General features: G+C 38.6%; 1 protein-coding gene across 1 annotated transcript; it reads left to right on the top strand.

Annotated features, from left to right (window-relative positions):
- The first annotated feature begins 1303 nt into the window (after window positions 1-1303).
- NOXRED1 (NADP dependent oxidoreductase domain containing 1) lies at window positions 1304-15157 on the top strand. Its single transcript, XM_004371077.2, has 6 exons — window positions 1304-1473; window positions 3043-3230; window positions 6921-7101; window positions 7768-7919; window positions 8746-8968; window positions 13833-15157. Exons 1-6 carry the CDS (start codon window positions 1319-1321, stop codon window positions 14005-14007), a joined length of 1074 nt encoding a protein of 357 aa, XP_004371134.1. The 5' UTR covers window positions 1304-1318; the 3' UTR covers window positions 14008-15157.
- The last annotated feature ends 368 nt before the right edge of the window (window positions 15158-15525 follow it).

The raw sequence follows: 15525 nt of genomic DNA, 5'->3' as shown, positions 1-15525 counted from the left end.
GCAACATTAGGAAGACCTACCCACTGTTTTGGCATAAGGAAGTGTGTCTTAGACTTGAGGAGAACTTTCATGCTCCTCACTTCAAGTCTTTGCTTTTAAAGAGATTGAGTGTGACATACAGCCCTCCTATAAAAGGGATTAGAGATTTGAGTAGCTTTGAATTCTACCTTAAATCTGACCGTTGCTATAAGATAGATTAGGGTTTTGGATATCATTGATCTCTTAAAGAAAGAAAGGGTTGGAAAATTAACTCCCTGAATAGTGCTAAGATCTGTATGATACTCCAATCTGCAAAAAAATCTAGAAATCCAGAACATTCTGTTGGGAAAAGGAGGGTCCCATACTCCCTTGGAGCTCTGGTGGCACAGTGGTTAAGAGCTCGGCTGCTAACCAAAAAGTCAACAGTTTGAATCCACCAGCCGCTCCTTGGAAACTCTATGGGGCAGTTCTGCTCTATCCTCTTAGGGTCACAATGAGTCTGAATGGACTTGACGGCACCTAACACAACAACAACAACACACTCCCTTGGTTGTACTAGACGTAGTGAAAGGAATTTGTGTCCTCTGTTGCAGGATGGGAAAACCTCTAGGTGGGGCTGGCCCCTTTAAGATTCAAAGGCTGAAGTAATCTGGTAGCTAAGGAGTCACAATGACAACTTTCTTGGGTAATTCTCCTTGGAAATGCAGTGCTTACCTCCAGGACCATAAGCACTGGGGAGTAGAGCTGATCTTCTCCATTTGGGAGGTGAGATGTAAATGGGTTCATACATCTGTGTTTACTTTCCAAAATCTAGATATTCCTGTCCTACACAGGGCACCAGTGATGTTTAGTTTGGGCTGTTTTCTACTTCGTAGAGAACCTAGAGTTTAATGAAAGGGAAGAACTTCTTTGAAATGTCATCTAATTGGTCAATCCTATTTCTAAAACTTGGGAGGGAATGGAGGGGAGAAAGTCCTGGCCCAAGAGCACCTGTGAAGCCCATTGCTGATGTAAATTCATCTGGTCAAATCAACACCTGCAGCCTGTGTGGAAGAACATTACTTTGGATTGCTGTTCAAGTTTTACAGGAACCCATTGCATTCCTGGGTTCATGGGCAGTGATTTAGAAATCCTCCAGGACCCACACTCATGCAGAGAAGTGGATTAGATCTCCAGACTCAGAATCTAGGAGGAGAGAGGTGCTGAAGCCCACCATCATGAGTGCTTTTGACCTGGGCACACACACCCCAACACATATACACCCTGCTTTGTAGACACCCTCTTCTCCCATAACAGGGCCAAACTGGTATCTGTCTCTGCAGGAGATGGTCACTTGGAAATGGACATGCTAGAGGACCTTCAGACTCTGCAGTTTGAGTATGGAATTCCAGAGGAAGAGCATACCTGGCTGTTCTTGCAGGGCCGTTCTCGGGGACTGATGATCGAGGCCTGTGCCCATGCAACCTTCTTCTGCAAGCTATTCCGTATTTTGAGGTAACCTAGGTCTCCAAGGTTAGGCAGCTGGAAAAGAATCTTATTTCAGAGAATCCAAATGACTTAACCTTTTTATTTTGGAGGATAACTTTGGCAGATGGAGTGTCTTCCTACCTCTTCTAACCACAATCAGTTTTGATCCGAAGGAACCAGAAAACTCCATACCAGAGTCCTTGGATGTGGTTACATAAAAAAGCCATGGATTGGTGGTGATTTCCATGCAGTGGGTGGACTGATTAAATGATCGATCCATTCACTGGAACCACCAGCTTGTCTTCCACAGCTGCTAATCATTAGCCATTCCTGGCTACTGCTGAAAATGGGATTGGTTCTTTCTTTTGGGGCTGCACTCATAATGAAATGCTCCCTCACAGGAAAGCCACCTGGGATCTGAGGGGGTCCTATGATTAGTTGACTTGTTTGAGACCAGGAATATTGATTTGCTGGCTTCTGATATCTCTGTACAAGTAACTGGGTCACTCCTAAAGTATGAGCCACCTCCTCACTCTATTTCTCAGATTACTTTTCTCTGAAATTAGATTGATTCTTGGATGATGGGACCAGATCTGAATTTAATATGCTATCGATAACAGCATATACCCAGGAAGGCAGACTGCTCGGTGAGTTTGCTGATTGCCTGACTGAGAAGGATGCATAAACCTATTTGTTACACCCAAGATGAGTGGTGAGAAACCGGTATATGAAACTTCCAGGAGGCATTTCATATTTGAAAGGATCAGACACTGAGAGAAAAGTCTCTCCTTTCAACCAGGAGAGAAGCCTTAAATAGAATGTGGCTTGTGATGCTTTTCAGGAAACGCCAGAGCTTTAAGACTCTAATTTTTATAGAAATACAGAACAAACATAAGTTTGTCTTACAACAACATAAAATAATGTGCTTGTATTCAGAGGTCAGACTTTGTTAATTCTGGGCCAAGGAAACACATCCAGAACCAACAGTAAATGCACCCCTGGAATGAGTGGTCTCCAAACCTTCACCCTGAGTTTCTCAGGTCTGTTTTCTCTCATAAAGCATTTACTGTAATAAATCATGATGTTCTTCAAAAGCAAAGCTATCTGGTTTCTGAGTCTGTGCAGAACTGAAATAGCAAACCAGAAAGTGTAGGTGTATAGTAGGAGAGGGGTGTGCTCATCTTGACAGCAATGAAAACGGACAGCTGTCTGCACAGAAAACAAAACATGAAGGAACTGGCCAACAATGTGTCCTGCATTTTAGTATGATATATAACAATGGCTGTTCATACTGATGGTCCTGAGTTAAAGAAATTATTAAACATTCAGATCTTGTGTTTAAGAAGGCAGGGAAATGCATAATACATGTCACAATAAACATTCATTTACAAATGTTTTAAACAAGTTTTGATCCCTTGAGAGGGTGTGCTTCAGTTTCTGAAAAACTCACCAGAAAAGCATTTCATTCCCTAGGATGCTGGGTAAATGGCATATAACAGAATACCTTATGAGGAGGTTAAAGCAGAGAACGTTAGAATACTCAAGAAGAGCTACAGGGTGTGCATGTATTTATAAATGTGACTGTTCATTCTCCAGACAATCATTACATGAGAATCAAACCTCTGAATGTGTCTCAACTGGATCACCTGTCGCCTGTGAGAAGCTTAATGTGGGCATCATTGGAGGTGGCCACCTTGGGAAGCAGCTGGCTCGAGTACTGCTTCAGCTTGTCCCCATCCCCACTGAGAGCCTGCGGATCTCCACGCGAAGGCCAGAGGTCCTGGGTGAGGAGCAGTGTGTGGTAGAAAGTGGGCTGGTTAGGTCTTGACAAAGCTTTTTGAAAGGGTCCCTTGAAAGAAGGAATCCTTATGTGCAGCATGGGGAGGTCTCTATGGCTTGCTGGCCCTGAGAAAAACTAGAAAGATGGCTTTTGAAAATTATGATTATGGTAAAACATACATAAAATTTAACCATTCAGTGGCAATAAGTGCATTCACAATGTTGTGTATCCATCACCATTATCTATGTCCAGAACTTTTTCTTCATCCCAAATGGAAACTCTGTTCCTATTAAACAATAACTCCTCATTCTCCCTCCCCCTACAACCCCTAGTAACCACTAATCTACTTTCTGCCTCTATGAATTTGTCTATTCTAGATACCTCATATAAGTAGAATCATACAATCTTTTTGTGTCTGGCTTATTCCACTTAGTACAGTGTTTTCAAGGTTCAGTGTTGTAGCATGTATTAGAATTTCATTTCTCTTTATGGCTGAATAATATTCCATTGTATGTATGTACCACATTTTGTTTATCCATTCATCTATTGATGAACACTTGGGTTGTTTGTACCTTTTGGCTATCGTGAATAATGCTGCAACGAACATTGGTGTACAAGTATCTGTTTGAGTCCCTGCTTTCAAGTCTTTTGGGTATATACCTAGGAGTGGAATTGCTGGATCATATGGTAGTTCTATGCTTAACTTTTTGAGGGGGTGGGGGATGGCAGCCACTATGCTAAACAGTGAAATTCACCAAAATTTACCAGTGTCTTCATCAGTCTCTCCCCTGGATGCTGCAAGTGTTTGACTAGACTCCAGGTCCAAAGTAGTTGATTCAGACAGTTCCTGCCAGTTCAATAGTTGTTTCGTTGGAGGGACTGATTCCTGGAGCTTCCTACTCTTCCATATTCCCAGATGTCCAAAAGACATCTTTTTTTTTTTTTTTAGCTTATTCCTTAAAGCAATTTCCTTCTCCTCTTAAATGTTTTATTTATGGATATTTATTTTATTTATGGATATTTTATATCCATTCCTTCTCCCTGTGCCCTCAGTGGTGAAAAATCTTTCTGGGTCTTTGATTCAGGGAAACTTCCCAAAGAGAGTTAAATCTCCTAACTTGACTGTTAAACAGTTCAAGCATCCAGCCTTGTTTTTAAAAATAACACTTGCTAAAAAAAGAAAAAAAAGTTTTGTAATGATTCCATTTACTAGTTTATGGTGATAGAAATCAGAACAATGTTTGCTTCCAGGCAAACTGAATGAGAAGGGGCCCAAGGGAACTTTCTGGGGAGCTAGAAATGTTCTTTATCTTTAAAGAGCTATGGGTTACATGGGTGTGTGCATTTGTCGAAATTGATCACACTGTATATTTCAAATCTGTGTTTTTCACTGCATATAAATTATACTTCCATTGCGTACCTACAAGTACTCTATAGGGAAGAAAATGATAACTACGTACAATCCTCTTACTAGGGTTATAATTTCTTTCTCATTTTTTCTGTATTATATCAGTAATTGATACAATATATATAGTACATAGTTACTTACGTTCTTTTTTCATTTAATGTATAATGAGCATATTTCCATATCATTTAACCCTCTTCAAAATCATGATTTTAAGTTTATATAGTATTCCAGAGTATGGACATGTTGTTGTTGTTAGGTGCCATCAGGTCGGTTCTAACTTATAGTGACCCTGTGTACAACACAACGAAATGCTGCCCGATCCTGTGCCACCCTCACAATTGTGGTTAGAAGAGGTAGGAAGACACTCCATCTGCCAAAGTTATCCTCCAAAATAAAAAGGTTAAGTCATTCGGATTCTTTGAAATAAGATTCTTCTCCAGCTGCCTAACCTTGGAGATTTATCCATGTTATTTATGTATCAGTATTCCACAGTTTGTGTATCCATTCATCTGTTGATGGTCAGGTTGTTTCCAGTTTTGGGCTATTACAAATAAAGCTGCTATGAACATTTGTGTACAAGTGTTTGTGTGGATATGTGTTTTCATTTCTCTTGGGTAAATACCTAGAAGTGAAATGGCTAGATCATGTGGTAGGTAGGTGTATGTTTAATTTTCAAAGAAACTTCCAATTTAATTTTCAAACTGACCCCCCAAAAAAGTTGTTCAGTGTAAATTTTCACCAGTACTATGCAAAAACACCCATTTCACTACATCCTTGCCAATTCTGGAAAACATTTTTAAAATCACCATTTTAACATTAATTTGAATATTTTTTTCATAGGGTTATAGCTATTTCATGTTTTTTAAGTTGCTCTTGCCCAGTTTTTCTGTGGGAGTGTCTGTATTTTTCTTAGGGATTTGTAAATGTTTTTTCTACGTCAAACAAAAACAACAACAACAAACAAATCCATTGCCATTGAGTCGATTCCAATTCATAGTAACCCTACAGGACAAAGGAGAACTGCCCCATAGGGTTTCCAAGCAGTAGCTGGTGGATTTGAACTGTTGACCTTTTGGTTAGCAACCACAGCTGTTAACCACTGTGCCACCAGGGCTCCTTTCTATATTATGGATTTTTTAAAAATCTCACCACTCAAGGCAAATTTTTTAATCCCAACAATAAACCAGTGCCAGTTACCACTGAGTTGACTCTGACTCATATATTTATTTCAATAAAATGCAAAGTCTTTGCAAAGCAATATGTTTTTAATAATTAAAATTACAGTATTTGAATATCACTGGGTGTTGTCTAAGGAAGCAAGAATTCAGAATGCCCAACATCAAGTTCTGTGCACTTTTGAGAACACCACATTAAAGAATGACATACATGTATGTTTTCTAAACCTCCTCTTTGTCCTATCCGTCTTTCAGGTTTATAGGTATCCAGATAAACTGCATCAAATTTATCATGCATCTTGGTGCTTAAATAAGAATTCACCTCTTCAATGTCTGTAATGTTGTTTTCCAGTAACACTTAAAACATACTACCCAATATGAGTTTACATTTTCAATATTTACTTTTGAAACTCCATATTGCAGTAAGTACAAATGATTAACTACCAATGAGTGTTTTTATACAACTATATGAGTTATCACATTTCTCTCTACATGTATAAATATCCTGTTGACATTAAACTGTATATGTTACTGAAACTGTAAGTATATCAAGTATATCTTCCCAAATTTCTCTCAGCATCTGCCCTATTCTTTTCCACTCACTCAGCCTTCCCCACCAACTGAAGCCAGTTAGTTGTATAACTTTGGGGAAGTCACATAACTTCTCAAAGCCTCATCTATAATACGGGAATACTACTAGTCTCTGCCTCCTAAGGTTCTTGTGAGGATTACCGTAGAGAACATAGGTACATTATCTGGCACGTGATAAACCTTCAATAAATTGGAACAGAAAGCTCCTTTGAAATTTCTTCTTCCTTAAAAAAAAAAAAAAAAAAAATCTGAAAAAGTCCAGCGTTTGGTCTAAAAGTATAATAAGCGTGACTTATTTTATAATCTCAAGCACTGCTGCAGTGGCACCAGCTGCTTTAATAATGGGACTAGGGCACTTCTGCATGGCTTTTAGAAGACATACGGGAATGTCTTCTGATTTATGTAGGTACAAGACTTGGGTTGATTTACTGAGATAAAATAATGATCATCCTTTCTCCATAACTGATGTTCAATTCAATTCCTTTGCCCAGTTCTCTTTCTGTCTTCCTTTCTCTCCCAGATGAGCTCCAGAAACTAGGAATCCAGTGCTTTTACCAGAACGCTTATCTAGTAAATTGGGCCAACGTGGTATTCCTCTGCTGCCTGCCATCTCAACTGCCTAATATCTGCTTAGAAATTCAAAGCAGCCTTGAGAAAACCTGCATCGTGTACAGCTTTGTAGCTGCCATCCCAGTACCCAGGTATCTCGCTAGAGTGAGGGCAGACTGGTAGAATCACTGTCTCCTTATCTCTAGCTTCTCCATGTCTCCCTCTTATCTCCCCCTAGCCCTTCCTCTTGGGGTTGGTCATTCCCAATAAGGTAGAAGCAGCTTTCTCTGTAGGACCCAGGTAGCCTTTCTAATTGTGTATTCCCCACTTCTCCACAAATTGTAAGTAAAACCATACACTAAACAACCGTAGCACTTGTGGGTGGAACACTTTCTTTGATGTGTAAATGTTTAAAACACTGCTTCCCACTACTTGAAGCCGACTAGTATTTCCCTGTGCATCAAGAAGGGAAACCACGAGTGAACAACGTGAAAAGTTACTGACAGCAGGGATCAGATACTATTTTTGTACCCCAAGTTGTCATGAGTCGAAATTGAGTCGACAGCAACTCACAACCATAGTGTCTAACCTAGGCCTGGCACAAAACATTCAGTATGTGTTTGTTAGGTGAAGGGTTTGTTAGGTGAAGGGATGAACAATCCAGCTAATAAGCAGTGCCCTCAGCACAGATCTGTGTTTGCCCCTGAGCAGTACTGTGCTGCAGGGTCTGTTGCTGGGGTTGGATGTGAACCCAGTGGGTTGTGCTGTTGTTTCTTCCAGTCCTGACACTGCACCCGTCTTGGTGGTTTTACTTCCAGGCTGAAATTACTGCTGAACCACACCAATATCTTACGGCCTCAGTATCAGTGTGCTGATAAATTTGTTAACATCTGGGGGGCTAATAAGGAAATCACAGCTGCTCTCCAAGATCCTGTGATTATTCGGGCTACCTGCCCCTACAGTCCTGCTGGTAATGGTCCACCATATTTCTTGCACTCTTTCGAAAATTACTTTCCCCTCAGCCTGTTGCTATGCTATCAAATCCTACTGTGTGTGGTGGGGGAAAGAGGGGAGAAAGAAGAGTTGGGTACATTCTCAGCTATTTAGGTTTTGTGTGAGAACAGTATTTGGTGGTAAAAAGCATCCTTTATTAGGGAGAGCTGAGAAGCCTGATTATTTGGACCCTTTAAGGATGACCAAGGAACACTGGTGGTGCAGTGGTTAAAGCAGTCGGCTGCTAATCGAAAGGTCGGTGGTTCAAACTCAGCAGCCGCACTGGAAGAAAGATGTGGCAGTCTGCTCTCATAAAGATTACGGCCTTGGAAACCCTGTGGGGCAGTTCTGCTCTGCTCTACAGGGTCACTATGAGTTGCAATTGACGTGACGGCACACGAGAAGGAGAACAGGAAAACCAGAGGCAGTAAACATATTTTAACTAACCCCGAGAAGGATCAGTGTCTGGGATGAAAATGCCTCTTCCCCGTTCTAACCTTGCACAGTTTTCCCCAGTTCCTTCTCCTTATGGCAAGAACCGCTCTAGAGAACCTCTACCATTAGCAATGTCTGCATTAGTCATATCTGTCCTCCTGGGGTATGGTCAACACTTCTGATGTGTTATAAAAAGCAGAAATAGACCTGTTGGCCTAGGAAGGAGGAGTGTTTACTTATCTTGAGCTTCAGATTACCAATTTGTCTTGGAAAAAAAGTAGATCTTCAATCTCTGGGATCTGTCCTCAGTTTCCTGCAAGTCATTTGTAATGGCGCTAACTAGTATTTACTTTTTCATTGATGTATAGGGGGAATAACCCTCAATACCAAGTGGCTGGAGGGAGTATTCTATGCAGCCCTAAACATCTGCACAGCAAAAGAAATGTCCCACCCACGTGTGCTGCATCTTTTGAGTGAACAGTTTCTCTCTGTGCACTTCGAAGACTGTGATAAAGACGGAGCATCTTGTCCCAAATTTCAATTAACAGATTTTGTCAGCAAAACCTATGCCAAGAATCTACCTCTGAGAAGGTAAGGTGTCAGACAGCTGGTCATTCTAATGTCTCCCACACTCTTGTTTTAGCAGATGATGTTTTCTTTTTCAGGGCTTCAAACCAGTTTGTTCCAGTTCGAAACCCTGCTGAGAATTTGCATTTCCACCCCAGATACACTGAATCAGAATCGACATTCTAACAAGATCCCCAGGTGTTTTTTTTTCCCCTGGCTTTAACAAACAAATTTATTTTCTTCCAGTTTAGGAGGCTAGAAGTCTGAATTCAGAGCGCCGGCTCTAGGGGAAGGCCCAGGTGATTCTTATGCACAATAAATTTTGAGAACCACTGCTCTACCTCTACCAGTAGTTCTCAGAATTGGTCCCTAACCAGCAGGATTAGCATCACCTGGGAACTTATTAGAACTGCAAATTCTCCGCACGGGTTAGAACCCTGAACAACTGGTTTGAAGCTCTGTTTCTTTTTTCCTTTTATGTTAGCTTTAAAAACTTAGGAAAATAATACATTTTTGCTGTAAAAAATCCAACCAATGGAAAAGTAAAAGCCCTCCTTTGTCCCCCAAATACCATTCTGTAGACTTTATACGTAACAGCTTATATATATTTTTTCACTCTGTCTATATATTTACAAATGTATGCATATCTGTATCTATGCATTGTAGAAATATGGGACTATATATACTGCTTTTTCACTTACTATGTCATAGATACAATCATAGCTACTTCATTTATGAGCAGCTGCACAGGTATTGACTGGATAAATTTATTTAATTAAATTTATTCAACCCATGTACTTTTTTTTTCTTTTAAATAATTCTTTTTTTATTGTGTAAAATCATATGTAACAAAACATTTGCCATTTCAACATCTTTTATACGTACAATTCAGTGACATTAATTACATTCACCAGGTTGTATAAACATCACTTCAATTCACTTCCAAATATTTTCGCACCCTTAACAGAAACTGAATGCCCCCTAAGCAATAATTCCCTCTTTCCCCCCCGCACCCTGCCCCTGGTAACCACTAATAAAGTTTGGTATCTATGCATTTGCCTATTCTAGGTATTTCATATAAGTGGGAGATCAAAAAATATTTGTTCTTTTGTGTCTGGCTTATTTCACTCAGCATAATGTTTTCAAGGTTCATCCATATAGCATGTACCAGAATTCACTTTCTTTATGGATGAATAATATTCCATTTTATCTGGGGCCCTGGTGGCGCAGTAGTTAAGAGCTTGGCTGCTAACCAAAAGGTTGGCAGTTCGAATCCACCAGCCGTTCCTTGGAAGCCCTATGGGGCAGTTCTACTCTGTCCTATAGGGTTGCTAGGAGTCGGAATTGACTTGATGGCAATGGGTTTGGTTTGGTTTGGTATGGCTATACCTTACTTATTCATTCATCTGTTGATGGATATTTAGGTTGTTTCCACCTTTTGGCTACTGTGAATAGTGCTGCAATGAACATTAGTGTTTAAGTATCTGTTTGTGTCTCTGCTTTTCAGTTCTTTTGGGTATATACCTAGGAGTGGAATTGCTGGGTTATATGTAAGTCTGTGTTTAAATTTTCGAGGAGCCATAAAACTGTTTTCCACAGCAACGGCACTATTTTCCATTCCCACCAGCAGTGTATGAGCGTTCCAACCTCTCCGCACCCTCACCAACACTTGTTATTTTCCTTTTTTAAAATTATACTCATCCTAGTGGGTGAAGTGGTATCTCATTGTAGTTTTGATTCACACTTCCCTAATGACTAATGATACTGACCATCTTTTCATGTGCTTGCTGGCCATTTGTATATTTTGTTTGGTGAAATGTCTATTCTAGTCCTTTGCCCATTTTTTGATTGGACTGTTTTTCTTTTTGTGGTTGAATTGTACGAGTACTTTGTATATTGTGAATATTAAACCCTTATTAGATATAAGGTTCCCCAAAATTTTCTCCCATTCTGTAGGTCACCTCTTCACTTTGTTGATAAAATCTTTTGATGAACAAAAGTTTAATTTTGATGAAGTCCAATTTATCTATTTTGTCTTTTGTTGATCATGCTTTTGGTGTCATATCTAAGAATCTATTGTCAATAACTAGGTCCCGAAGCTTTACTCCTATGTTTTGTTCTAAGAGTTTTATGGTTTTAGTTCTTACATTTAGGTCATTGATTCATTTTGAGTTAGTTTTCATATATGGTTTGGGGTATGGGTCCAGCTTCATTCTTTTGCATGTGGAAATCCAGTTTTCCCAGCATCATTTATTGAAGAGACTGTTCTTTCCTCAACACATGTACTTAGCATCCTTGTCAAAAATCAATTGACCATAAATGTATGGGTTTATTTCTGGACTCTCAGGTGATCTTTTCCACTTCAGAGACTTCAGCCATCTTTATGCTGACAGCACATAACTATATATCTTCAGCTTAGATATCAGTTCCACACCCAGTTAAGTGCATACTCACCATCTCCACTGATTGAATATCATCATTTTGCAATCTCTCATGAGATAATGGATGCAATGAAATAATGAAAGTTGATGAGGGAAATTTATAGTGAATGGATCAGACTGAATCCACTAATCAGTGCTCACATTAGAAAAAGAGAGACAACATGTTTCTTGATAAAAACACACAGCCACCTATGAAGTATTCTTGCTAAAAAATTGAACCTGAATCTGATCAAGTCTCTAGATTAAATTACCTTTTTTTCACAGAAAATTCAAGAGACAGAGGAAAGTATTAAGTGACACTATGAGATATAATCAGCAAAATCCAGACTGTGGGAAACTTTATAGGACAAACAACCCAGTTTCTTCAACAAATAAACTGCAAAGGAAAAAAAAAAAAAGAGGAAAAAGACCCTATAGATTAAAAAAAGTCTTAAAAGTCAGATTAACCAAAATGCACATGTAGACTTTGTTTGGATCATGATTCAAATAAACCAACTGTAAAAAAAATTATAAAACTGCATATTTGATGATATAAAGGAATTAATATTGTGGTATTTTTTTAAAAAGAGCTGAGCGCCACAAGGGTTCCCTTTTAGACATAGAGACCAAAAAAAAAAAAAAAGAATTAAATGACAGAGTATCTGGGCTTTGCTTCAAAATAATCCAATAGAAGGGGATAGAGAAGTGAAGATAGCTTCTTTTTGAATTTTACTTTTAAGTTAGTATCCCCTTCTTTTTTTTTATTAAACATTTTGAGATAATTATAGATTCACAAGCAGTTGTAAGAAATAATACAGAGATCCCATATACCCTTTACCCAGTTTCCCTCAATGGTAACCTCTTGCAAAACTGTAGTACAGTATCACAACCAGGATATTGACATTGATACAGAACATTTCCATCACCACAAAGGTACCTCATGTTGGCTTCTCCCCAGTCCTACTCCACCAACTTGGAAACTACTAATCTGTTCTCCATTTCTATAATTTTGTCATTTCAAGAATGTTATATAAGTGGAATCACATAACATGCAACCTTTTGCATTCAGCATAATTCTCTGGAGATTCATCAATACTATTGCTGACTAGTATTCCATGTCATGGATATACCACTGTTTGTTTAACCATTTACCTGCTGAAGGACAACTGGGTTGTTTCTAGTTTTGGGCTGTTATGAATAAAGCTGCTATGACTATTCATGCTCAAGTTTTTGTGCAAACATTTAAGTTTTCATTTCTCTGGGATAAATGTCCAGGAGTGTGGTTGCTGGGTCATATGGTAGTTACATGTTAATTTTTTTAAGACACTGCTAAACCATTTTTCAGAGTGCTTGTACTATTTTACATTGGCACTAGGAATGTATGAGTGATCCAGTTTCTCTGCATCCTTGCCAACATTTGGTGGTGTCACTTTTTTTTTTAGCATTACAACTATAGATCAATTTGTAGACAACTGACATCTTTATTATGTTGTCTTTCCATCCATGAACACTGTATGTATCTCCATTTATTTAGATTGTCTTTGATGTATTTACAGGATTTTGTAGTTTTCAGTAGGCAAGTCCTATACATGTTTTGTTAGATTTACACCTAAGTATTTTGTTTTTGAGATTATAAATGTTACTACATTTTAAATTTTGGTGTTCATGTATTCATTACTGGTATGCAGAAATACAATTGATTTTTCTATGTTTATCTTGTATCCTGTGTTGTTGCTGAACTCATTTATTACTACTAGAAGTTTTTTGTAGATTCCTTGGGATTTTCTATATAGATAATTGTGTTATCTACAAATAGGGACACAATTTTATATCTTCCTTTCCAATCTGTATGCCTTTTAATTCCTCTTCTTGCCTTACTGCACTGGCTAGAACTTCCAGTACTATGTTGAATGAAAGTGGTAAGAGCTGGTATTTTTGCCTCATTCCAGATCTTTTTAACAATGAAAAATCCACTGTCTACTGCTTTTTTCACTTGAATTCTGCTATTAATACTAACATTGCCCCCGTTTTCATTTGCAAATAAACTTCTGCTTCTTTTCCTACATAGATGAAGAGGATATCTTAAAAGAAAGTTCAACTTTTCTATTCCTAGTGTCCATGATCCTCATATATTCTCGAGTTTAAGGAAAATATACTGAAAAGGATATCAGTGTCGATGTTATGATAATTCTCTAGTTTGGTAATTCTCTCCAAATACACTTAGACAAATGAGCAAGAATGTGAAAAATCCTAAGAACAATTAAATCCATATACTGAATAGCTCCAGATGAATTCCTAGTTTAACTAGTTTAACAAATTATGAATTTTAATTACTTTGGTACAGAAAATGAAGAATTTTATTTCCAAGTGGAAGAAATTTTTCTTTAAAGGAAATGTTTAACAGCCAAATCAGATGTACTGAACAGATAAAAAAGTAACATCATTTATTATTATTTTTTTTACCCCAGGCCTTTCCCTTGGTTTGATCTGGCAGCTGTGCAACTCAAGGAAACTCCCTTCAGCCTGCATCTTTCTAAGAGTACTGCTCTCCAGGACCACCTTACCCATTTTTACTGTCACTCATTTGGCATCTCCCTAATCAAAGACCAGCCAGAGGTTTCCACTGGCTCTCCATCCCAGTAAGAGACAAGATTTTAGGAATCAGGATTCTTTTCTATCTCACAGATTAGTTCTAAAATGGGTGTGCCCTGATTACCACAATTGACAGTGGGAGTCATGTGACTATATTGTGTTTGCCACATGTGTTTGCCACAAATTGGCACTAAGATATTAGAAAAATGTACTGTTGGCTCTTTAAAACGTGGAATAAAACAAGAAGTCCTTTACCTCGGTATACTTGGGTGTGTCTGGCTCTAGGAAACAATCAAATGAAACTACATAACCTAACCCACTTAAGTAAACTGCTTCCCCAGGAAAGCCTTGTTAATTCAAATGATTTCTCTCTTAAAAGCTAACCGAATTCAAGAAATTATAGTGTCATTATTAGACAGTTACATGCTGCAGCTTCTGTTCCGGTAGTACTATGTAGCTTGTAAATGATACAGCTTGATTTTCCTACCATTTTTTGATAGACAAGTAAAATGTATGGTAAGTCATCTGAATTGAATTATGGCTCATTTCATGCTTATTTCAGCTAAAAATGACTATTCTGATACTATCTTACTGAAATCTGTTCCCATCATTTAAAAAATAGCTGGCATTTATATCAATTGACTAAAAATAATTTTGTGAAGTACAGAACTTATTTCTAAAGTGTAAATTTGTTTATTTCCTATATGTTTTGCAAATACTTTGTCAATTATAACAGAGTAGAAAACAATGGCAGTGACCCCACCTAGTTGGAAAAGGATGTTATTTACTATGCCTTGCCATTGAACAGAACATTGTTTGCTAAATACTGAAGTGCTTTTGAACAAAACCATTCACCGTACATGTAAATCACCATGGTCTTAGGCTAATCATTTACATTATGATTTTGCATAATTGTGAGCCAGGCAAATCCAATGGTATGGTGTTAGAATGGTTTCAGATAAAATCCTGTTAGTCCAGTTGTAGGGGAGCAGTTAGAGTCATCACCAAATATTAACACTTGGCATAAATGCTACTTTGAGTTATTGTTCCTCAGTGGGGGAAAACAATCCCAGGTTCCTCTGAGTATTCATTCAGGTATAAGGAACTGGACAGGTTACATCAAGGTACATCACTGTCCTTCTGGATTATGTTAACCCTTTTTGGGGCCCTGGTGGTGCGGTGGTTAAGCATTTGGCTGCTAATCAAAAGGTCGGCAGTTAGAATCCACCAGCTGCTCCTTGGAAACCCTACAGGGCAGTTGTACTCTGTGCTATAGGGTCGCTATGAGTCAGAATCAACTATATGGCAGTGGGTTTCAGGTATAGTGGTTTTTACGGAGCCCTAGTGGTGCAGTGATTAAGGGCTCAGCTGCTAACCAAAAGGTGGGCGGTTCAAACACACCAGCCGTGGGAGAAAGATGTGGCAGTCTGCTTCTATAAAGATTTACAGCCTTGGAAACCCTGTGGGGCAGTTCTATTCTCTCCTATAGGGTCGCTGTGAGTCACAATCAGCTCAACAGTAATGGGTTTGGTTTGGATAGTGATTTTTAGGATTAAGTGAGATAGGGTG

The sequence above is a fragment of the Trichechus manatus genome, unplaced genomic scaffold, assembly GCF_000243295.1.
Source record: "Trichechus manatus latirostris isolate Lorelei unplaced genomic scaffold, TriManLat1.0 scaffold00010, whole genome shotgun sequence".
NCBI classification, from domain to species: domain Eukaryota; kingdom Metazoa; phylum Chordata; class Mammalia; order Sirenia; family Trichechidae; genus Trichechus; species Trichechus manatus.
The sequence above is the reverse complement of the archived record's forward strand: the minus strand, read 5'-3'. Positions and strand labels throughout refer to the sequence as shown.

Bases quoted from the DNA above. Each gene is read 5' to 3' on its own strand.
- NOXRED1 (XM_004371077.2), top strand. From the start codon at position 1,319: ATGGACATGCTAGAGGACCTTCAGACTCTGCAGTTTGAGTATGGAATT. The intron at 7,102-7,767 runs GTATCTCGCTAG...TTTTACTTCCAG, and splicing joins GCTGCCATCCCAGTACCCAG to GCTGAAATTACTGCTGAACC. The intron at 8,969-13,832 runs GTAAGGTGTCAG...TTTTTACCCCAG, and splicing joins AAGAATCTACCTCTGAGAAG to GCCTTTCCCTTGGTTTGATC.